At 45.2% G+C, this 24,457-nt stretch overlaps 1 protein-coding gene across 1 annotated transcript in view; it reads right to left on the bottom strand.

Annotated features, from left to right (window-relative positions):
- LOC135899744 (multidrug resistance-associated protein 1-like) overlaps positions 1–4,218 on the bottom strand; it is a 41,776-nt gene extending 37,558 nt beyond the window's left edge. The window contains exon 1 of the mRNA XM_070539648.1: positions 4,139–4,218. Coding sequence (XP_070395749.1) covers positions 4,139–4,183 — 45 coding nt within the window. The 5' untranslated portion in view covers positions 4,184–4,218. The remainder of the gene's footprint in view (positions 1–4,138) is intronic.
- Between the last annotated feature and the right edge of the window lie 20,239 nt (positions 4,219–24,457).

Raw genomic sequence — 24,457 nt, 5'->3', positions numbered from 1 at the left:
CAGGTATTAACACATATTCCCCAGTCCTTTCCTGCACTACCCTGTACCACCTTGGGGACCACCAAGGTCGTAACAGAAAAGAATTTGTTACCTTGGTCAAATTTTCAGAAGTCTTTAAATGCTGTCTCTACAACACACCTGCAATGAACGAATTGGTGACAGGTATTGTGTAACAAGGTGCGATATAAGTGCTCCAAAGCAAGTCCACAGTGTATGTATGCAATCTGCGGCAAACTGCCTATATTACTTATTTATTTTATTTATTTATTTATTCAGTACCCACAGGCGCCAAAGGGCATTACAGTGGGGGGAAAGGTTTAACAGAACAGGTATAAACTTTCACAAATTTTTTTTTTTACCCGACGTGAGAAAAAACAACAAAAGTTCAACAGAACTTACAGAATTTTCAAAACACGGTAACTTATACATGGGCAAATTCAATCTAAAGGTAAAAAGAAATAGGCTAGTTGAGTCACTTCAACAGGGCAAAAAATACATCATTTGACACGACGTTGACGACACTGGCAGGTAACGTATTCCATTCCTGTATAGTTCTTGGAAAAAATGTCTTCTTATACAGTTCTGTCTTGCATGGAACTTCCCGTACCTTTAGCGCATGATCCACGCGTTGTGATCGGTAATGAGGTGGCATTATATATTTGTCCCTTTCTCTACCAATTGTACCGTAGAATATGGCATGGAAAAGTTTCAGTCGCAGCCTTCTGCGTCGTACCTCCAAGGTATCCCATTTAAACTCTTCCTTAGCAATCGTAACGCTGAAATTAACTTTGTATCGACCTGACACGTACCGCACACCTAAATTCTGTACCCTCTCAAGTTTATTAATGTCACGTGCCGTCGGAGGGTCCCAAACTACACAGCCGTACTCAAGGACGGACCTTACGTACGTCTTGTACAGCAGCTCTCGTGTAGACGTGCTGAATGCTCTGGAGTTCCTACGAAGAAAACCTAACATTTTCCCTGCCTTAGCGGTTACATAGTTAACCTGCTTCTGCCATGATAATTCTGGGGTGTACCAAACACCTAGGTATTTAAACTGTGTTACTTTAGCTATTAAATTGTTATTCAAGGTGTAAGAGAAATTTATAGGGTTCTTCTTTCGAGTAAATGTCATGTTGACTGTTTTGGTTAGGTTTATCTGCATGCGCCACTTAGTGCACCATTCACTAATTAGATTGAGGTCTTCCTGAATCAGACTGGCATCATCCATGTTGTTAGTCACCCTATATAACAAGCAGTCATCTGCAAAAAGCCTTAGCTGCGAAGTAAGGCCTTCGCCAATATCATTTATATACAATATAAAAAGTAAAGGCCCCAGGACGGAGCCCTGGGGTACACCGGATGTAACTGCTTGCGGGCGCGACTGAACCCCGTTTACGATCACGACCTGCCGGCGCAGGGTAAGATATTCTTTAACCCATGCGACAACCTGCGGGTGAATTTTATATTTATGCATTTTTTCTATGAGCAATGAATGGGGCACCGTGTCAAAAGCCTTTCTGAAATCGAGGAAGATACACTCAACTGAAAGCCTTTTATCCAAAGCAGAAGCAATATCATTGGTGAATTCTAACAACTGTGTAATACAAGAAAACCCCTTACGAAATCCGTGTTGGGAGGACGTAATCACAGAATTAGTATTCAAATGAGCTACAATGCTCGTGAATAGAATATGCTCTAGTATTTTACATGCGATGGATGTCAATGATATTGGACGATAGTTTGAAACGTCGCTTCTAGGGCCAGACTTATGAACAGGGACCACAATACCTGTTTTCCAGTCATCAGGCAGCGAGGCTTCGAGCAGCGACTTGTCAAAAATTAATTTCAAGTACTTAGAAAGCGGTTCAGCGCATGATTTGAACAGGAAGTTTGGTAAGTCATCGGCACCACAGGCTTTAGAAGTGTCGAGCCCTTGAAGCAACGATTCGATGCCGCGCATATTGATTACAACGTCATTCATGTCACTTGTTTCATGCAGCGTAAGCTCGTCCGCAGAAGGCATTGTTGCAGGAGTGAAAACGGAACAGAAGTAGGCGTTGAAGCATTCTGCTTTGTCAGTGTCGTCGTGAACTGCGACATCACCGGACACGAGAGGGGGAATATTTACTACGTCCTTTCCGTTCTTTTTTACGTGTCTCCAAAATTCTTTTGGTTTATCTTTTAATCGTGATTGAATAGTTTTCGAATAACTGTCTTTAGCAGTGCGTGTTGCTTCTTTAACCTCTCGAGTTATTTCCTTCAGTTTTTCCTCCGTTTCTCTTGATGGTGTTCTACAAAAGGCGCGATAAATTTTCCGCCTTTTTTGTGCAAGTTGGCGCAACCTTTTCGTAAACCAAGGTTTGTTTTTGCTTCTTCGTGTCGTCAGTACCCAAGATGGGACAAACCGCTCACGTAGTTCCAGTATCTTTTGCTTCAATAACCGCCACAACTGTTCCACATTCCTACAGTCGGCTTCTGTTTCAAATACAATAAAATAGGCGTCTAACGCTTGATTAATGCAATCTATATCTGCTTTTTTATAATTGTACACTCTTCTGTTAACATGGGTTGTATTTTTAACATAGGCTAGTGACATCGTCGACACGACAGCCTGGTGGTCACTTATACCAGGAATCACGAGTGTTGAATCCACAAGATCAGGTCGATTCGTGAGCAGCAGGTCCAGAATATTGTTTTCCCGCGTTGGCGAGAGGACCAGCCGGTGCAGTGCATACAGATTCACCATATCCATCATTTCTGTATTGCTTATTCCAGTAGCTGTGATAGTATTCAATGTATCCCATTTAATATCCGGTAAATTGAAGTCGCCCCCAATTACCATGGTATCCGCATGCACTGCATCAATTATGCCTTGAAAACACGTGAGAACATCTGGTGATGCATTTGGAGGAAGATAAAAGCTACATACTGTAATGATCATACGATTTGGAAGTTCAAGTGTACACAATATGGCTTCACATATGCCAACGCCCACTTGAATCTGAGAAGACTTTATACTGTTATCTATTAGTATAAATACACCTCCTCCATGATAATTTCTGTCCTTTCTGTAGCAGGTGTATCCTGTTGGAAACACCTCGTGATCACTAATGTTTGGTTCTAACCAGGATTCTGTGCCAAGAATGACTGAAGGCTTTACTGCGTCTATGAGTGCACATAGTTCATCTTTTTTATTTTTTATACTCCTACAGTTCAATATAAGAAAAGTAAGGTTAACAGGGCTAGACTGGCGTCGTCACTTCTGTGAGGTTACCTGCATTGTTACATCATCGCAAACAAACTTCTGCCCGTTCAAAAGTAGGTAATCATACCTGAGGGTAGCCTTAACGCCGTCCCGTTTATGTACCTTTGCATAGTCCCATAAGATCTTTCTTTTCCTTCGCACTGCTTCCGAAAAGTCTTCAGAAATAGCAATAGCAGTACCCTTCAACTTTTTTGCGTTACTTAGCACGAGTTGTTTCTCTTTAAACGAGGCAAATTTTGCAATAATAGGTCTACTCTTCCCAGCGTGAAAACGTCCTAACCGGTGAGCCCTTTCTATTTCAACAGTGGAAATTCCTAACTTCGAAGAACATATATCCAAGACCTGTCTCTCAGAGCCGACACTCGTCTCGTTAGCCTGCTGGTCGGGTATGCCATGAAAAATTAGATTGCCCCTTCTACTACGGTTCTCAAGATCGTCAACCTTTGACGTTAAGGACCTCAAAGCTCGACCCTGGGTCTCGTATTGTTGGGCACACTCCGTCACGGACGATTTTATTTCATCAACTTTGGTTAGCATTGCTTCAAGAGATTTGATACGACCAGCTAGTTCGTCTATAGCGAGCCTGTTTGCAGTCTGTGCAGATTCAATACTGTTTAATTTCTCCTTAATCATATTCTGGCATGCCAAGAGCTGCTGCAAGGTCCCATCAGATGAAGGTCCGGGATTCAGTTCAACGTCGCCACATAATATCAAAAGCAGCAAATAAAACGAGAAGCGGCGAAACAGGCGAAATTGTTTCCTTGAACGGTGTTGCGTACATGAGTGCGACAGAACACAGTGAAACAATTTCTGGGGTGAAACCGGCAAGCTAAACAACGGTAAAAAATAAGAGGATTCCTTATTACCAACCTGCATAAGCAGTAGAAACATCGTGAAGTGCACTGTTGCCGCCATGCCGGTTTCACGCCCCGTCGGTGCACTGAAGAGAGCTGCTTTATGTAGCAGACTGATACCGTCCAGCCGGTAATCACTCAATTGGTCGTTGGCAAGAATCGCACATGCGCCGAAATCCGGAACGTCAGGCGACGTTATTCCGCTGTCGTCATCAAGTGCCATTCCAGATTCAAGGGTTGTTGGCGCTCGTAGTCCTTGCGAAATGGCTCCCTCCAACGTTGGAAGAAACGCCGGTTTTTTCCTGGCACATTGTCGCGTAGAAGAAGCGCCAGCGACCTGCATAAGCAGTAGAAACATCGTGAAGTGCACTGTTGCCGCCATGCCGGTTTCACGCCCCCTTACACACACATTACACATATACTTTGTGCTTTTACGAACACGTTTACTAATCTTCAAAAATTGTCGCTTTGAAATGAAAGCACGGCCACTTCGGAGGCATGTGGTGAGCGGTGGTGACCATGGGCACACAACGGATGCGAGATAATTATTCCGTGGTTATAAATTTTCTTTCAATTACCAGCTAAACTTTCAATTTTAGCGGAATATGAGTTAATCAGCAAAGTGGAGCGAACTCTCCTTACAAAGCATATCGACTTTTGGCTAGGTAAAGAAATGTAAATAACCGCGCAACTATGGCACAACGTAACTCGCTTTCAGGGTTTTGTTGTGCCAGGATAAATCAAGCAAACTGCGGGACTATTTGTCTACATCCCGTTTCAAAGTCCATGACCAAAAACATCATCATGATCATCATCTAAGCGCGAGAGAGGAGCACGGTTGTCACGTGGTGCATTTCGCAGCATTAGCACGTACTTGTATTTCGGAGCCCCTCATGCATTTCGGAGGCTACGCGCAAACTTCATCGCTGCGCCATTAGACGGCGCCGAGTGTTGTGAGGAAAGCGCGAAAGAGGGAGCCTCGCGGCAGTACACGTATCATACGCAAATCGCTTCGATGGTGGCAATACACCACGTTGCTATATTTTGTCAATTCTAAAAGCATCACCATCAATATTACGTCGTCGTGAAATGTGTTCTGCTAAACTTTTCTCTGCCGTGTTTTGTGTAGACGCAAGAAAATATGGCTTGAACGTGATTCTGCTTGCCATGTGCATTTTTCTGGCTTTTTAGCGAATTTTAGGTAATCCTCTCACGGGTGTTACTATTTTAGGAGGATCTCTACTACAGGGCTCTTTATTTTCTTGTCGGCAACACTAGACACCATAATGGATCTCTTCATCCCTGAGCCCGTGTGGCACATGAAGCGACGCGTAGACTAAGCTATTTCAATTCACGACAAGCACTCTCATGTTGACGTGACCTGTCCTAGGCACACTTCTGCCCGTAGAAACGCATCTGTACTTCGCGGTTTGCACTAGATTCACCCAGATGCGCACAGATGCACCAGAGCACCATGCAAAAGCAGAATCATGCCGTCTGAATATGTTTCATATTTGTTCTTTGTTTTTCTTTCTGCTTGCCTTCATTTCCTCTAATTTCATGTCCGTTTATCTTGATACAATATATTGTCAGAGGAAAAGTGTGGAGGCAAAGATCTAAAAATTTGAAAGAAGTGGGAATATGAGAATATGGCGATGCGAAAACACATCTGTTTGAGGGCCACCTAAATGCCGAAATTTTTTCGCTTCCCATGATTGCAGCGCGGGGATGCGCCTTTGCGGTGTCAGCATCCTCTGACGCTGTGCACCGTGCAAACTGATTTGTGTTTGCTTTGTTGCAAAATAGCTGCGCAGAACCTGATGAATTGTTTTCTTTGCATCGTCAATACTGCAGCTTCGAAGTGCAGCGTCAGTGGGCTACAACCAATTGAAAGTTGGAACTGCAAAGTACGCTTCTGCTAGGCGGTATTTCAGCCGAGTCCTCTATGATACTTACTGCCGCTAACATTACAGCCGCATCGAAAATTCCTTTCACAAATGCGGACATTGAAGCCTTCAAGCTTCAATGACACGTCGCCGTGCACTGCAGCGCACTCCTCACGCAATTCGAGGTTACGGCTGCGCGGAATGCCCGGGGCTCAGTCACGAAAACACGTGCCTCGGTCAGCTCGAAGTGCCTAGAAACTTCGCCTAGTTAATATTTTGGCCGCTGCAGCAAGAATTCGCAACTTTTTTTCTTGCCGTATTGACAACCGCCACCACCTGAGAACTTAAAACGATGATGAAAGGGGCTTGTTGGTGGTTGTTCAGAGTTTCTCATTTTACTAAGTACAAAAACACCATGCATGTCCCCGTTTTCTTGTTCCCATCTTTGGGTACATGCGCAAGAAAGTATGGCGTACCGCCTGAAAGGAAAAAGAAAGTTGTACGCCATTATTCGAAAGCACCGCCGACAGCAAGGAGAAAATTGACACCTAGACATCGACGTACTATGCCATCTCAAGAACAAGGCCTTCCATAAAGTTTTCGAGCGTTGATTTGCACGCCAGCATTTGAGCAAGCGATCAACCGATGAAGGCATGTAAAAGCACTTTAGAATTCACATTTAGCCTCGACCCAGATGATACGAGTGCGTAGAAGAAATGGTTACAGAAAGGACAAAACTTGCATGTGCTCCGAACATTTTCGGAAGGGGTCTTTGCGCACCACAGAGACTCATAGTGTCCCGTCCTCGCCAAGTGACTTCTAGAGCTTTTCAAAGTTGGTGCAAACAAGGGTTCTTACCACATGACAACAGACCATCTTATGACGCGCAACTGCATATTTTAAGTGAAGCCAGAAGAGCATTCTTGCCCCTTTTGTTAACGAATTCAGATGTAGGCTGTTGTTATCGCATAACTGCGCGATTTTGCCGCCATTCGGAACTTACAAAACTTTTCTAGTTACCGCAATCGCTGTAATAGCAAACAATTACTACTTGCTACAAAGTGTGGCACCAGACGCCACTTGGTACTTGCTTGTGGTCTCTAACAGCCAACGTTTGCAGCCTCACAAAGCAGGAACGCTTTCGCTGGTGGTAAAGGTTTTAAATAGTTTAAAACCTTTACCACCATGTTTACTATGTTTAAATAGCAAACATAGTAAACCTATGTTTGCCCATTTTCACGAAGAGGCTCTAAACAGCAAGAACACAGATTCCACTGCGAAGGAATTAGGAGCCATTTTCCTGCAGCATCATTCTTAGTCGAGCGTGGAGTGCCTACGCTATTGCCTGCGTCAGCTGCCGACTAAGGCAGCCTGACAGTCGACATCGTTCATGAGAATGGCAGTGCCTCGCGATTGTGTGGGCGATCGAAAAGTTCCACGATGTTTGTTATTGACGACATAGCGCAACACGTCGCGTGAACGTAGACGTCATCGGGCGCACGCTACAACAAATTTGGAGATGACTTACCGATAAGCCTATATATATAATTGCGCTGCTCATCGTTGTGACTTACATCGCTCTGTAATGGCTGCACACAAAATGAAATTTGACACCGAAGCTTTCATGTCGAAGCTTGGTGCTTTAATAGCGCGAGTTCTCTGTCCTATATCGCAGAAATAACAAGCCTATTGATGGGCTCTATGCGTCATCGTCAATTTTAGAGTGGAACGTCGATGCGTATATCCACCCGTATCTGATGAGCGAACTACGTATGGCTTATAACATATATCTGCCCATGAAAAAAAGGAATACCCACCTGGGAGGAGTGCTCATATTCGACTGCCTGAAAAACGTCACTTATCGAAGTTGAAAGAATCATGCCGTGAACAACGCATATGATACCTGGCACGCATGCGCCTCTAATTCGTCGCTCGATAAATATGGCACACAACACCACCTATTAGAAAAGAAAGAAGCCACAGTATACAATAAGAAAATTGCTTTCTTTTCTACATAAATATTAGACACAGTGCGCACTGAAAACAAAGACGAAGTGTAGACAAACATCTCCCTCAAGGATCCCACAACTTTCACACAACCTTAGAAGGTTGCGGGATTGTTCTCCACCAGCGGCAAGTTGCTTTTCATCGACTTTCATTTCCATTAACATATCGTTTCTTCATTTCATTCATTAAGCACAAGTAATTTCCCCTTTGTTGTCCTTGGTGTCAGTTTTTATTGGCTTCTTATAATATGACTAAAAATTGGGCGCCTTGGTTAACCTCCTTTCTTATCGTTTACTGACTAAAATATTACCACAAGTAGTTAACAGACTTTAGTTAAAAGCCACAGTCGACCACAGCCGATTCCCTATTCATAAGAGCTAAGTGTGTGGAAAGGCTACAAGTTTTGTGGTACGAACTAAGCACTATATAGCAAGACACAAGACAATATATAGTTATTTTACGAGCCGTTATTCCAGAATGTGACAAACATTGTAGCCAAGAGAAGGTAATCGTAATAGTTTTTTGAAATGTAGAAATAATTGGGACGTCAAGTTGGAGAAAAAGACAACTAGCTGCAGGTCACATCTCCGCATCAAGCTTGCGTTGCTATACTTGAAAATTTCATTGACATCCCTTTAGAAATGGGGCGTCAATAAACAGTCACGAAGCCTGCTTGATGTAATCAGGTCTTACTACATCTATCACCTTCAGTCATTTTGTCCATCTCACTTTGATTCGTTTTTCTTGTCATTAAAACTCCTTCTGACTTTAACTACTCTGATTCTATCATTCTCTTCTCTTTTTTTTTCACCGGCTTATTTGCTTATCTCGACTGCGGACCCGTTGATACTTCCCTCCGCGTAGAAATCCAGCACTTCTTTAGTTTTTTTCACCGGCTTAATTGGTTATCTCGACTGCGGAACCGTTATACTGCCCTCCGCGTAGAAATCCAGCGCTTCTTCATTTTTTTCACTTGCTTAATTGTTTATTTCAACTGCGGACCCCTTAATACTTCCCTCCACGTACAAATCCAGCACTTCTTCCCTTTTTAACGGGCTTAATTGCTTATCTCGACTGCGGACCCGTTAATATTTCCTTCCACGTAGAAATTCGGTGCTTCATCACTTTTTTTGTTCCCCGGCTTAATTGTTTATCTCGACTGCGGACCCGCTAATACTTCCCTCCGCGTAGAAATCCAGCATTTCTTCACTTTTTTTCACTGGTATAATTGACTATCTCGACTGCGGTCTCGTCAATACTTCCCTCAACGTAGAAATCCAGCGCTTCTTCAGTTTTCTTCACCGGCTTAGTTGCTTATCTCGACTGCGGGCTCGTCAATACTTCCCTCCGCGTAGAAATCCAGCGCTTCTTCACGGTGTAAACTTTATAGGGGTCTGAATGGCAGTATATATTGGCATTTGAGTTGCCTGTGGTGGGTCTTTCCGGGACTTTTGCTACAGCAGACACATCTGTCTACCTTTTGGGAGTGTTTACTTCCGCGTGATATTGTCGTCAGAAAACAAGCTGCATTGCTCAATAGTCAGCGCGCTGCCCTGTGTGTTATCATGCCAAATTCTTGAAACAGTTAAGGGCCCCATGCTGCAGAAAATCCGGTGTCGACGTACAGCGTCGATGGTCATTTCGGCAAAAATCATTCTGAACCATGCATACCCAACCACGCATATTCAACCATGCAGACCCTCCATCTAGTGCAAGGGAGAGACTGAAATAATTGAATTTCTCAAAGTAAAGCAGGTCAGAAAAATTGCTAAGTACGAATTACACAAAACCTAAAGACGTGATAGCGTGCGATTGTATTTCGAATACACGTGAAAACATGATTCTGTTACGCGGAAGCAAAAAAAAAACCGCTATTCAGCATTTCCACCATACATAGACTCGCCACGACGTCTGAGACTTGCGCGCGCGGGTGCCAATTTGCACGTAGCGCGCAGCTGAAGTTGTTCCTTGAAACAACTGCAGAAGGCGCTCGCCTCCCCCGCATCGCGGCCCACGCAAAAGACCGCATTTCTATCAGAAAGCTCGCATTCGGGCATAAAGTTCGCCGCCAGCGTTTCCCGGCAAACGTTACGGTTACATAAGCTGCATTTGCCGAGAATCGTGAGAAGCAGTTAGGGATCTTTGAATGCTATCGCGTTCCACTTTTGAAGGCGAAGCTTAAGCTTCACCCAAATATTTTTCACAGCGAAATTGTTAAGGGCTACTTTTCCCACTACCGTGTCCGCGTGTAGAAAAATAACCCGAAGATAAAGCAATGCTGGGACGATTCGCGGCGGAAGTGAAGTAGGCGTTAAACCCTCCCCGTACGTGGGCTGATCCCGAAGTTATTGAAATGCCAGTCCGACCCATGGTGTAGGTGAAGCAAGCGTTAAGCTCTCACCATATGTGGGCCGATACCGAAGATGGTGCGATGCCGGGCCGACCTGTGGCAGACCAGTGCAGTTCGCCATTAATGGGACCACATACACAGCTTTGTTGGTCCTTCTTGTTCAAAGAGTGCAAGGGCACTGAGTTTTTTCTCCTGATATTTTTGTAGACGTATTTGTAGCTCTCAATGATCTTCTTTATTTGCGTCATATCCAACCAATTTGCTCTTTCTGTATTACACACTGCTTTTGTGATTAGTACTGGTTGTCTTTTTGCACTTTCAATTACCCTGTATATACTATCGAATTTTTTGACGTCTTGCCCTTATCGATGTGCACAGTATTGAGGTACAGATATTTTTGCACATTAGCCATCCATTCTTTTTTCATCCACGTTTATGAGAATACATAACAAATCTTCCTCTGCACTAATCGGACTTCAAAAAAATTGGCTATGGGTTAGCTCGGCTATGCCAGGAAATACGTAGCGAAAGCTAAAGCATAGCATGGCTAGTCTTGGTTAATCTTGATTGCAAGCCCAGGTTAGTTTGGCTGTCTAAATATGTGGCGGCGTTTAGCCAGTCATTCGGCGCACTGTTCGTCTGTTTCCTGGGTGATTCGTTTCCTCTTCATTTCGTTCCGATGTCGATTCCAGGCCTCCTCCTGCTTATCAGAATTGTCGCCATCCATACTGCCGCCTCAGCTGTAGTTGCGGCGGACGCGAGCTCCCCTTTTCAATCCTCCTACATGGCATCAGGCATGCGACGCAGCTGGTGATGCGAGCGGAGGCGAGCGCAACGCCGAGGAATGCATTGTGAGGTCATGCCGAATGGCGGCGGCTGAAATGCGCGGCGCTGCGCAGCGGCAGATCACCTGTGGCTCCGTGCTACTAGTGGCGCATCCGCAGTAGTGACTAGGGAGCGAGAGAGAGAGAAAAATCCGCGGCGAGGCGCGCGTTGTGACGTCATGTGCCTCCTCGGAGCACTGCCATAGCGATATCGCAAGTTTGCGGCCAGTAAAGCTTTCGCTTTAAAACGCCCAACCCCTGTCACCCTATAGTGCTTCATTTGTGGTTTTAACGGAGGTATCGTCAAGTACAACGACAAATTTCCCTCGGGCTTCACCACTGCATCTAAACCATCGATACCCCCTTGGTGCCTTTTCAGCCCCACAGTCCATCTCAGCGTACCAGAAATCGGGAAAAAGTCTGAGCTGTCGTCGCCTGCGCTGAAACAACTGTCGCTGCTTCTTCTGCACGAGAGGTACGCGGACAATGCACATATTAATACAGATGGTTCCACAAGCATCCAGCGTTCGTCCGGTGCTGTGGTTGTCCCAGCAAGAGGTATTACCATCAGCTTTAGGACTGACCACCCAACGACATCCGCATCTGCGGGACTAGCGTCTCTTCGCGCTACACTTTGTTTCGTCAATCGGGAACCACCTCGACAATGGTCAATTTTCAGTGACTCAAAGGCAGCCCTACAATCTGTGCTATCAGCTCTGCTCGCGGGCCATTCGAACAGCTCGTGCTAGATATTAGATGCCTACTTCATACATCACATGAGAAAGGACATCACGTGACGTTTCAGTGCTTGCCAAGTCACTGCGGCGTCATAGGAAATGAAGACGCCGATAAAGCGGCTCGGACAGCTCTTGAAGACACACAGGAAGAGGCCATACCACTTTCACGGTCCGACGCAGCAAGCAGACTTCAAGTGCTTGCACGGGAGATCACGCTCTCTCTATGGTGCACACCAAGCAGCCAGACCAACCGCAGCAATCGTCAACAAGACCTGCCCTCATTCATGCATCTCTGTATGCCAACTGGACTCCGTCGAAGTGAGGTCACCCTGCTTTATCGCTTATTACTAGGGGTGGCCTTCGCGAAATCCTACTCGTTTCGCATTGAAATGGCCGACAACGCTCTGTGCAATGCCTGTCTTTGCGAGGAGACGCTGGAACACATTCTGTGCGACTGTCGTGAATATAATGTTCAGAGACAGTCCATGGCATCCGTTCTAGCACACCTGGACAATAGACCATTGTCAGTTGCAGCCCTTTTCGTATATCGCCAACAGAAGACATCTCAGCTGAAGGCGACGAAGGGACTACTTCGGTTTATGAAGGATACGGGCTTGGACTAGCGGATGTGACAGTGATGTCGCATACCACGCAAGAGTGATGGACTGTAACCGACGATGTGTTTGCTGTGTTATGTGCTCTCTCTCTCTCTCCTTCCATCTTTCATCCCCCTATCCCGCTCCCATGTGTAGGGTAGCAAACCGGATAGGTTAAACTGCTTAACATCCCTGCCTTCCTTCTGCACTTTTTCCTTCCTCCTTCTTTTACCGTGGGTGCTATGCCAAATGACCCACCGGGTTGGCTTACCATACCAACTCGAAAACGTCACTGAATTTAATCACAGAATTGGACCTATGAACACTAGCGCTGGTACCACAGTCCTTTATAGATCCTTTGCAACATGTCATATTTTATGTAGCCTAAAGTGCTGCATGTTTAATTATTGCCCTATTCGCATTTTCCTTCATTCTAAAATTATCTGGATGGGTCTTTCGGTAGGTTTTTCGCTTGTTTTTGCATAAACCCCGCCATTTATATTGCTTGACTACGGCTATGATTTGATGCAGAATTGAGGGCGCGTTAGCACTACTTTCTTTCGACGACGAAGTGTCTTCTTGGCAGAACACTTGTTTCTGTGCTCTGTGAGTTTTAGGCGAAATCTTCCCCTTTCGAGGTGCCTCGCTTCCCCGTCTTGCGGCCATGGACGCTGAGCATGCCAGAGGCCCGCCTGGCCACAAGTCATCACGGCCGGCAACCGCAAGGAAGCGAGTTGGCTCCACCAGTGACACCGAGGACACCGAGCTGTACTCTATGCCGGAGGACGACTCATCCGACGATGGCTTCATATCCGTCCTGAGTAAGAAGGCGAAGAGAAAGATCACTGACACAGCGCCGTCAACTCCGGCGAGTACAACGACTATGAAGTCAAGGCGTGCGCGTTGGCCACAGGTCATCATCTTTAGGCCGGAAGAACCGTCAAACAACCTACGGTTGCTGAACAGGCAAGCCCTATCCATTTTTCTTGAATATGCGGTGCCAGATCAAATTAAGGACATCAGTAAAAATCCGCGCTAGACTATACTCGTCATAGGCGTGTAGAACGCGAGTGTGCTTCAAAAATTTCAAGAAATCACGTAGCTAGGCAGAATCAAAATGCGCCCTTTTGTCCCGACTGACGACACATCCATAGCCGGTGTAATTTACGACACTGACATTGCCATTCCCAATGATTACTTAGCTAGCCGCATCAAGCCGCCAAACGAGGGTACGATCATTACACAAGTGCGCTGCCTTGGGAATACGCTCTGCGTAAAAGTAATTTTCAAGGGGGATTGTATACCATCCCACGTTAAAGTCAGACATTTCTGACATCCTGTTCGACAATTCATAAAGAAGCCGCTTCAATGCCATCAGTGTTTCAGGCTAGGACACGTCAATGGTGTGTGTCCCAACTCGCTACTGTGTCCCCGTTGCGTTGAACCTCATGCAGAACGGACCTGCGGTGCCACGGTTCTGAAGTGCGCCAATTGTAGCGGGCCTCACGCGGCCTCGTCGAAAACTGTACCCGCATCAAGAGGGAGCGCGCGGTTCTCAAGCAAATGGCCAGAGACAATTCGGCCCACAGGGAGGCAGCCGAAGTAGTCCGGCGTCGGCGTCGACGTCGGCACCATTGTTCGTCTTTGAAGAAGGCGCATGTGCGAAGTGACAGTATCCACTCCCCTGCGGTACGAGTTAGTCGCGCTGCGAAAAGGCCCACCACTTCCACGAAGAAAGGAGATAAGACTCCTTCTTTAGAGGAATGGCCTACGCTACGGAGCCGCTCCCTTGCTAAGGAACCTCAGAAGGTCGGGGCCCCACCGGAGCCTTCTCCGGCCATGGATTATTCACCTAAAACAGACCGTCAAGTCATCTCGGTGCTACGTTCCCACATGGAGGCCATCCGAGCGATTTTCCGTCCGTGCTCTCAGCCCGATGCTATTCAACCTGTCTCTTGTTGGACTTGCTGAATCCTTGCCAACTACCATCAAAATTTCAACATACGCTGACGACATCTGTGTCTGGACTTCGGTGGTCACACGTCCTCAGATACGTACGCGGCTTCAAAGAGCGGCAACTTTGACAGCAAACTACTTGTGTAAACAACGTTTCAGCGTATCACCAGAAATGCGCACTAGTGGCATTTACTCGCAAACCGATGACGCCTTATGTCATCTCAATCAATGGGCGGACCATTTCCTATGTCAGAACCCACGGATTTCTTGGCGTAATTATTGACCGATGCTTCTGTTGGAGCCCGCACGTTGGCTACACGAAACGGCACCTGAAAGCAACTTCCCAGTTCTTTTAATACTTGACAGGAAAGACGTGGGGGATGTCAGTAGACGCAATGCTCAAACTCTACAATGCTGAGCTCTGTTTCTTGGTTTTTTAAAATATAGTCTACCTGTGCTGAGTAACACCTGTAAGACAAATATTCGGGTTCTGCAGGCAGCACAAGCTGAAGCACTCAGAGTTTGCCTTGATTTGGCCAGATGCACGTCAACAAAGGCAAATATTTCGATTGCTCGGCACCATGCAATGCGAACTCATATTACGGTGGAAGCCCTGAGAACGCACATCAGACATTTTGCACGTGCCCCCTATCACCACCTTGCAACACTACCTTCAGACAGGCACCAAGCATCATTCTCTAAAACAATCGTCGAGTACAACGACAAACTTCCCTCGGGCTTCACCGCTGAATCTCAACCATCGATACCCCCTTGGTGTCTTATCAGTCCCACAGTCCATCTCAGTGTACCAGGAATCGGGAAAAAGTCTGAACTGTCATCGCATGTGCTGAAACAACTGTCTCTGCTTCGTCTGCACGAGAGGTATGCGGATGGTGAGCACATTTATACTGATGGTTGCACAAGCATCCAGTGTTCGTCTGGTGCTGTGGTTGTCCCAGCAAGAGCTATTACCATCAGCGTTAGAGCTGACCACCCAACAACATCGACATCTGCAGAACTAGCTGCTCTTCGCGCTGCACTTTCTTTCGTCAATCGGCAGCCACCTAGACAATGGTCAATCTTCAGCGACTCAAAGGCAGCCCTACAATCTGTGCTATCAGCATTGCATCGCGGGCCACTCGAACAGCTCATATTGACATTGGATGCCTACTCAATACATCACAGGAGAAAGGACACCACGTCGCGTTTTAATGGCTGCCAAGTCACTGCGGCATCATAGGAAATGAAGACGCCGATAATGTCGCTCGGACAGCCCTTGAAGACGCACAAAAAGAGGCCATACCACTTTCACGGTCCGGCGTAGCGAGCAGACTTGGAGTGCTTGCACAGGAGATCACGCTCTCTCTATGGTGCACACCAAACAGCCAGACCAATCGGAGCAACCGTCAACACCACCTGGCATGTTTGATGCATCGCTGTACGCCAACTGGACTCCGCGGAAGAGGGGTGACTCTGCTTTATCGCTTATGCCTAAGGGTGACTTTCACGAAATCTTACTCGCTTCGCATTGGAATGGCCAACAACGCTCTCTGCAATGCCTGTCTTTTCGAGGAGACGCTGGAACAAATTCTGTGCGACTGACCTGAATATAATGTTCAGTGACCGTCCCTGTAATCCGTTCTAGCGCACCTTGACACTAGACCATTGTGCCTCGATACGATTTTCACATGCCGCCGACTGAAGACATCGCACCTGAAGGCGATGAAGGCACTACTTCGGTTCTTGAAAGGGACGGGATTGTACAAGCTGCTGTGACAGTGATATCACGTACCACGAAAAAGTGATGGACTCTAATGGACGATGTGTGTTCTTTGACATGTGCTCTCTCTTCCTCTCTCCCTTCCCTATCTTTCATTCCCCCATCCCGCTCGCATGTGTAGGGTAGCAAACCGGTTAATCTAAACTGGTTAACCTCCCTGCCTTTCATTCTCTGCTTTTTCCTTCCTTTATTTATCGATCATAATTCATTAATTATCAAAGGGAAACTTAGAATCTGAAGATGTCGCTTTATTGCCACATGTTATCGCAAATATCTGGAAATGCCTTGAGTTGTCCATTAGCAGGACTGTGCCATCCGCATGCATTTGCCCGCAGGGAGCCTCTATTGCGTCCTTTCAATCAAAACTCATTTCACTATTTTCTAGTAGTATTTCTAGGACCTAATATAAAACGCGAACAACAATGGAGACATAAGTACTATTTGCCTAAGTTATCGGTGAATTCGGACAACTTTTTTTTTGCATTACCGGCATTCACGTATGATTTGTACTATGTTGTCTTGATATATCTCCCTCAGCCGCTCTACGAAATCATATACGCCCTTGCGCTTCAGAATACCCCGTAGCAATTCCATATCTTCATTGTCGTTCGTATCCGTAATAGTTAGAAATTCTGTACATAAATGCATGTTTTAGCTACTGACATCTCTATGCAATGAGTTAGTATATATACTCGAATGTTATTCTTTTATGGCCTGCTTTGTCTGAAGGCATTCTGTAGGCCGTCCAATATTTCATTTTTCTACACGCGCTTCAAAAGTTTAGGTTTATGGCTTGGATTACCAAATATCTATCCACAAAGTTATGGTCTGTTCTGTACGGACGTTTCTTAACCTTAACACCTTTTACTTTATAGATAAGGTTCATCCCTTGCACACCACTCCAAACCAATTTTCATTCTTTTAATCATTTGTAGTTGGGCCTTAGTGAGCTTTGCTATCCTCTTTGCACCCAGCTGCTTGATTACCTACCACGTTATTGGTGATATTTAATCCTTCTTTTTTCGGTGTATGTTTTCTACGGTAACTTTTGAGACGTCAGGTTTTATGCGAAGCATATAATGAGAGCTCAACCCAGCTCCTCAGGCGCGGCGGTGTCGCCTTCAATGACCTTTGACCCCATGCCACACCACGTAACACCGTGACCTCACGGCAGAGGAGAAACGGGGCTCTAACTCGCGCCGTCGCTCGCGGCAACGACAAACAAACTCTCGCAAGATGGGCTGGGTGGGAATCGAACCAGGGTCTCCGGAGTGTGAGATGGAGACGCTACCACTGAGCCACGAGTACGATGCTTCAAAGCGGTACAAAAGCGCCTCTAGTGAATGCGGTGTTGCCTTAGAAACGAGCTGTTTCTAAGGCTCAGGCGTGCGTCGCTTGCTCAGGCGCACATTTCGTTGCCGCGCCGAACGCTGCGTCGCTCGACGCTCACCGCGTCCAATGCGGGGCGCGTAGTCGCTGGCGGGTCGACGGGAACGCTGTCGCGTTCCACTCTTGAAGGCGAAGCAGAGTAACGCATGAGTTGTTTCTTCATCTAGCCGAACCAAATACAGCCAAGCAACAGCAGTTCACCAGACTAAACAGTGGTTCAACAACTAAAATAAAGGCTAGTATGCCTCGCATCCTGGGCTTAACCTTAGCTAAGCCACAGCCATTTTTTTTATGTTGCAACTTGTTAAATGTGAATTACGCTTTCTTTCTTGCCGAAGTTACAGTAATAACGTATCTCATATGTCTTAGCACGCTCTATCCTTGGTACATGTTGCCGCCTTTCTCCCTGATGAACGCTTCCGAATATTTAATTTGTAGGCCAATACAAAGGAAGCGCATTAGAATGGCGCCACAGTACTGTATTAGGCTACTGGACGCCGTTTATCCCACCACTTTCTTGGGGTAGGGATGGCCAGTGTCACTCACGGCCATGGACGTTGAATGGCGCCATTATGGCTGGGGAAGAAGGGAAAGGAGAACATGACGAGATACGCCCCTGCGAGAGAAATGAGATCGAGGTAGACTAGTTGGTAGACTACGGCGTACTAAATGCAGAACGGCAGGTTTGGTCCTCAAAGGCTGAGAACTGTCTTTTGATTTATTTATCTTTTATTTTTTATCTTACATCATTTATTTTATTTATTATTATTTTATTTTTATCTTTACATTTATCTTCTCCTAGGGTTTTTCTAGCTTCACTGTGAGCTAGTTCATACCAATACGGCTAACAAAGAACGAGACCATCGTTTTTCCGTTCTTCTTGCTCCTACATACCTTGTGACAGAATTTCCATGATCATGCAAACGCAGAGTTCGGATGTCAGGATATACAAGTTGATAGCACTTAGAATAGAGCACCAAATATTGGTGAAGAGGGAAAGAAGATCTTATTTTTAATGACGTTTCCTTTGCTACGTGCTCATTTGTCGAAAAAACTTGACCATCGGCCGCAGTCTGCAGCTTTCGTTCATCGCTGCACTTTTCTTATCGATTTGCAACGGCCACGAGACACGTAGGTGCCGCAGGTTGACATGCACGTAGGTTCAAATGCACTACGTGAACTCCTGCGGTATCGCACGAGGCCTTTGTGCTGTTATCGCCGGCCTGTGTTCTGCGTGTGACGTCACTACGGACAGCTGGGCAACGCTACGTACGCCAAGCTGCATTACCACGTGATGTCTCCCGAAGTGGATATTATCGGCCATCGCAATAAACAAGGGCTTTTTCCCTTTTCCCACCCACAGCACAGCTTGTCGACTGTCTCTTTCCGGCACGCATACGCGGTCATATGTAGTGTCGCCGCAGCACTCTCAAGAACTGGCCCGGAAAGTGTCGCAAATCGAAGAGAGCTCAAGGTGCTTAGACGTGTCAACAAGGCCACTAATATAACTAAGCAGACAGTCGAGTGCACTGACGGTTGATTGTCACAAATATTGCCTGCAATTCGCATTCTAGATTACTCTTCAGCGTGGGAGATAGCTTCCACGGAGCACAATACCAAATACCTACACTTAGAAATTGAATTATGGGCTTTTACGTGCCCAAACCATTTTCTAATTATAAGGCATGCCGTAGTGGGAGACTCCGGAAATTTGGACAACCTCGGCTTCTTTAAGGGGCACCTAAATCTAAGTATGCGGGTGTTTTTGCATTTCACGCCCACCGAAATGCGGTCGCCGTGGACGGGATTCGATTTGACGAGCTTGTGCTCGCCAACCTTACACCATATCCGGACTCTGTTGCAGCCAGCAGTCAGTGTAACTGCTGGCACAGGGCTACCTCCATGCAACTCCATCTAATGAAGTCCCTTCATTTTTACTCTAATGAGTGGCGAGCAGCAGTGGGACTATGATGTTTATGAGCCGGTTGCTAACGACAATGTTCAGCGCCTGTTTACCCGTTGCAAGCTGAAATAAAGGGGAAACGGCATGTACTGCCCTGGGTATGTAGAAACATGCATTGACTTATCAAAGCACCATGCTTATTGCGCGCGAAGGAAACAGCATAGAAATATGCTGTGCGAAAATTTACCGCTGCTCGTTTACCAAGTAGCGAAAGGGAGAAACCTTTTCTAGTAATCTTTGCATAAAAGAAAACCAGGCAGAATGACTCTGACAGCACTGTGGAACGTGGCTTTGCCATGTGAAGTACAACAATGCTACTGCGAAAAAGGGAGAGGAGCTTTTTCAAAACACTTGCATACGTTTTCTTCTGCACTTGTGCAAGGAACCAGTGTGTAACACAAATAGGTCGACGAAAGCAAGAAAAATTGCAAGCACTACATAATTTGAAAGAGTACTCTATTTACAACGTGATTATATATAATTAAGCTGCTCACATGTACCTCACATGGTTGCCTATGTCAGCGACACGTGAGTTGTATAGGGTGCTAGCATGTTCCAGCACATGATAGCGACAGCACTACTCCAACTTGTAGCCACTTTTTAAAACATGCTGATCTGTTCGCGACCGTCGTGCAGTCGTCACGTTGTTGGCCGTAACGAACACAACGTCATACATGCGAGTGCTCTCACGTGATACAGAATGTCCCAGGGCTACTTACGATTACTACGCAGAACACCAAGATGAAGACGCCGTCAAAAACTTGACTTTCAGTCCAGCTAATGCCTGCAGTGTCGTTGCAGAAAACGTAATATATTTCTGATATATATACAGAACATGTCGCAGCACATGATACCTGTTGGAAGATAAAGATTTGATGTAGAACAAAGCACCATTTTTATGATTGCGTATTAGCCATGAAACAGTGATACAGGAGCCATATTATGATATCCGTGATTAGCGAATGTAGTTTATGCAGCGAGCTGCGCCCACGTTAATTAGGTTCTTCAGTGTTGGCAGTATATTTGACTTATTATATAGCACAATGTGGCATTGCATTGTTGCTACAAAAAACTTCTTTTTACTCGTGACACGTCAGAATGGGAGCACAAGTTCAAATACTTCACTATAAAAGCAGGTAACGAACTCTTCGAGAAGTTCAGAAAGAAAATACGAATCTTACCAAGTATGCAATGTCCATGAGAGTGTACAATATAACCTTTTGCGAAGTACATGGGCCTGTCTTGATAACTTCCACACCAGTCATAAAAAAAACATCCTAACGCTGCAAATTTCAGAGTTCGGCGTATGTCCAGAAATGTCATTGTGTCTGAGGTAAAGAAACAAAAGACACATGGATGTCTTGCATTAAAATGAAAATTCGAATAAATTTGGGTATGATGCACAATGATTATTATGGTCAGACATTCAATGCGCAAATCGCAATTCAACTCCTAATCATAGCGTTTATGGGCGAGCATTAATCTTGAATAATTTCACCTATATTACTCGTACGTTGCGAAGAGGCATGTACTAGAGAAATATAGTATTTGACTTTGGTTGTTTGAAAAAGAAAATACACAAATTTCAAACACTGAAATACTTTGAACCCTTTGAGTCCTCAATTAGTAGTGCATGCTACAAAAAAGTAATTCATTTGCTATGATTGTTTACTGAGCCAAGTAAATTAAAAACAATAGAAAGGGCACATTTATCAGCTTAAAGTTATTACACAATCTCATTTGGGATGATTTAGAATTTGCTTGTACTGAAGTGAGCATTTTATCGCGCCTAAATTAATGGTGAGGAATCATTGGCAACGCATAGTTAGTTGCAACCGACACTTGTTAAAAGCGTCATGTTACTGCTGCAGCTCACATAAAACCGTTATCTCTGTTTATAGATGCATATTTCTGCTATAAAATCAGCAATAGTCCTAGGCGCTCGAAACGTGATGAAGTGCAACTTGTATGACGCAACATTCACCATACCATATCAAATATTAAGTATGAAAAAAAAATTCACTTTTCAGTTGTCTGCGCAGAAGTGCCGGATTCCTACACAGAGTAAACTCTTCCTTATCAAGCACAGTTCTAAGATTAAATATCTTGAATAATTGTTTCCGAATGCCGATAAAATGCTGCTACATCCAATGGCCATAATTTAGGCTTTAGCCGGAAATTCAGATCAATGAGACCCCTATTACTTCCTCTTCAACGTGCCACTCTCTCTTTCGATGCTTTTCTCAATATAGACATCAACCGAAGTGTTTCTAGAGCTTCCAATGCGCACTGTCATTATCCTAATAATTGATTTAAATAGCGAATCATTATATTTTAGGTGCGATGACCAGCATTTATTCCTGCAATTTATCCAAATATCTGATTTTTATCTGACAAAGACATTTATTGTTATATAAAAGCTAAGAGGTTCGCTTGAATCAAAGTTCTGACGTGCCCTGTTCGTAAAAGCAAGATATTCGCTTTTGATCACCCCTTTGAGGAAAGCTTCATGTGCTGGCATGTGTGAAATGCGAATGAACAGGGGCCGAATTCACAAACGTTATCGTTCCTAAATGCTTCTTTCCATTGGCTGATCACCTTCGTTAACGATATGTCCTATATCCCTATTGGCTGACGCGATAGCTCTTATCCTAGGTACGTTTTGTGAATACGGGCCCAGTTCTTCTTTTTTTGTGTCTGAGCGATAACGCGTTAACGGGAAAAAAAGTTTGCAGACAGCTAAAATACGGCAGTGCTTGTCATGGCGCCCTGCAGAAACAACCGAATAGGTAACGATTATTACGAAAGGAATTACGTTATTTTCGAATATTCTGCAGGTACACAGGTAAAGTAATTTATCAGATGTTTTACCTGTGGCTGTTTTTAGAGGCTCGAGGAATATAACTAATTAAAAAAAAACGTGTCATGGTGCTTTTTAGGTTGGGATTTTCGAAGAGAGTGAGATGATGCATGCATGCTTGTAAGCCTGTCAAAGTGAAGTGTTTGTTATATTGCACAGTTTGCATTTCACTAATGGGCCACCAGAACAGTGGCAGCACATAAAAATAAATACAGTGTCCAAGACAACGTCGGACGCACGCGTGAACAATCCAGATTATCTTAAGGTTACGGAAAATCTTAATGCGAAAAGCTCGTCCGTAACTGCGTGCTGCAAAACTTCGCGCAGTCCAGAGTACAGAAGTTCCAATACTTACACAGCTACTCATCATACAAGCATACATTCCCGTTATCAAATTCGCTTGGTGGATCCTGCGCAACTAGGAGGAAAAATATACGTGATGTCATGCATTTCGATGGCAATCAATGCTAGTGCGGCTTAGAGCTCGCTATTGTAACAAAAGAGGAGTTTCGATGTGGCTCTAGGGGCCAAGTACGCTATTGGATAAAACGTCAGAGCAGAACGTATGCAAATTACGCGAGAATCTGGCTTAAGAACAACTGAATAACCGAAAATAATGAGGACGCAGTCCGAACAGTTTTTAAGCAGTGGATGCTATATCATCTGGAGAAACAGCTACGCAAGCGGCAAAGGTGATTTTGCTGAAGCATCGTTCATTACCTCGTTGCAGTCGCGGGTACAATTGCATGTCTGACCTTACTTACTTTTCTTTTGGGTGGGGGGGGGGGAGGAGTTGTTTTTCACAAGGCAGAAACCTTTTCTCCATTTAAATCTGACACTCACCAATCCCAGCAAGCTGCGCACCCTGACGGCCGCTCTCCAACTACATCTATTGTACCATCGGACCATCCCTGTATCACGTTTATTGCACGGTTTTCACTCTAAGCTTACTGCGCAATTTTTCTGTGCATTATCTAGTAGATGTGAAAATAGCGCAATGAACTTCCTAAAGGGTGTGGATGGTCCAATGGATGTATCTATCCGGCAGCAGTGAGAACGCACTGCTTGCTATCACCTTGCCGTTTCAGGTGTAAAGACGAAAGAAGGTTTTCGCCACGTCAGGAAAACAGGTGCAGTAAGAAAAATAAACGGAAAAACCCAATTTAGTGATCTAGTATTGAAATTGTTTACCAAGCACAGCGATCGGGGGTTTACGACAGAAGTTTACGATAGGGAGCGAGGCACTGGAAGTATTAAGGGAATACATCTGCTTAGGGCAGGTAGTGACCGCGAACCCGGATCATGAAACTGAAACAATCAGAAGAATAATAATGGGTTGGGGTGCATTTGGCAGGCATTCTCAGATAATGAACAGCAGGTTGGCATTATCCCCCAAGAAAAAAGTGTGTAACAGCTGCGTCTTACCAGTACTCAGGTACGGGGCAGAAACCTGGAGGCTTACGAAAAGGGTTCTACTTAAATTGAGGACTACGCAACGAGATATGGAAAGAAGAATGATGGGTGTAACGTTAAGGGATAAGAAAAGAGCAGATTGGGTGAGGGAACAAACGCGAGTTAATGACATCTTAGTTGAAATCAAGAAAAAGAAACGGGCATGGGCAGGACATTTAATGAGGAGGGATGACAACCGATGGTCATTAAGGGTTACGGACTAAATTCCAAAGGAGGGGAAGCGTAGCAAGGGCGGCAGAAAGTTAGGTGGGCGGATGAGATAAAGAAGTTTGCAAGGGACAACATGGCCACAATTAGTACATAACCGGGGTAGTTGGAGAAGAATGGGAGAGGCTTTTGCCCTGCAGTGGGCGTAACCAGGCTGCTGCTGCTGCTGCTGCTGCTGCTGCTGCTGCTGCTGCTGCTGCTGATGATGATGATGACATGGTTGAGTCTGGGAAAAACATTCCAGCACTGCTTTCTTTCTGCGCTTCGCACCAAAAAGATCCGTTGTCTTCTTACTCTTCCTTTCGCC

This window comes from Dermacentor albipictus, chromosome 5, assembly GCF_038994185.2.
Source record: "Dermacentor albipictus isolate Rhodes 1998 colony chromosome 5, USDA_Dalb.pri_finalv2, whole genome shotgun sequence".
Classification (NCBI taxonomy): Eukaryota; Metazoa; Arthropoda; class Arachnida; order Ixodida; family Ixodidae; genus Dermacentor; species Dermacentor albipictus.
The sequence above is the reverse complement of the archived record's forward strand: the minus strand, read 5'-3'. Positions and strand labels throughout refer to the sequence as shown.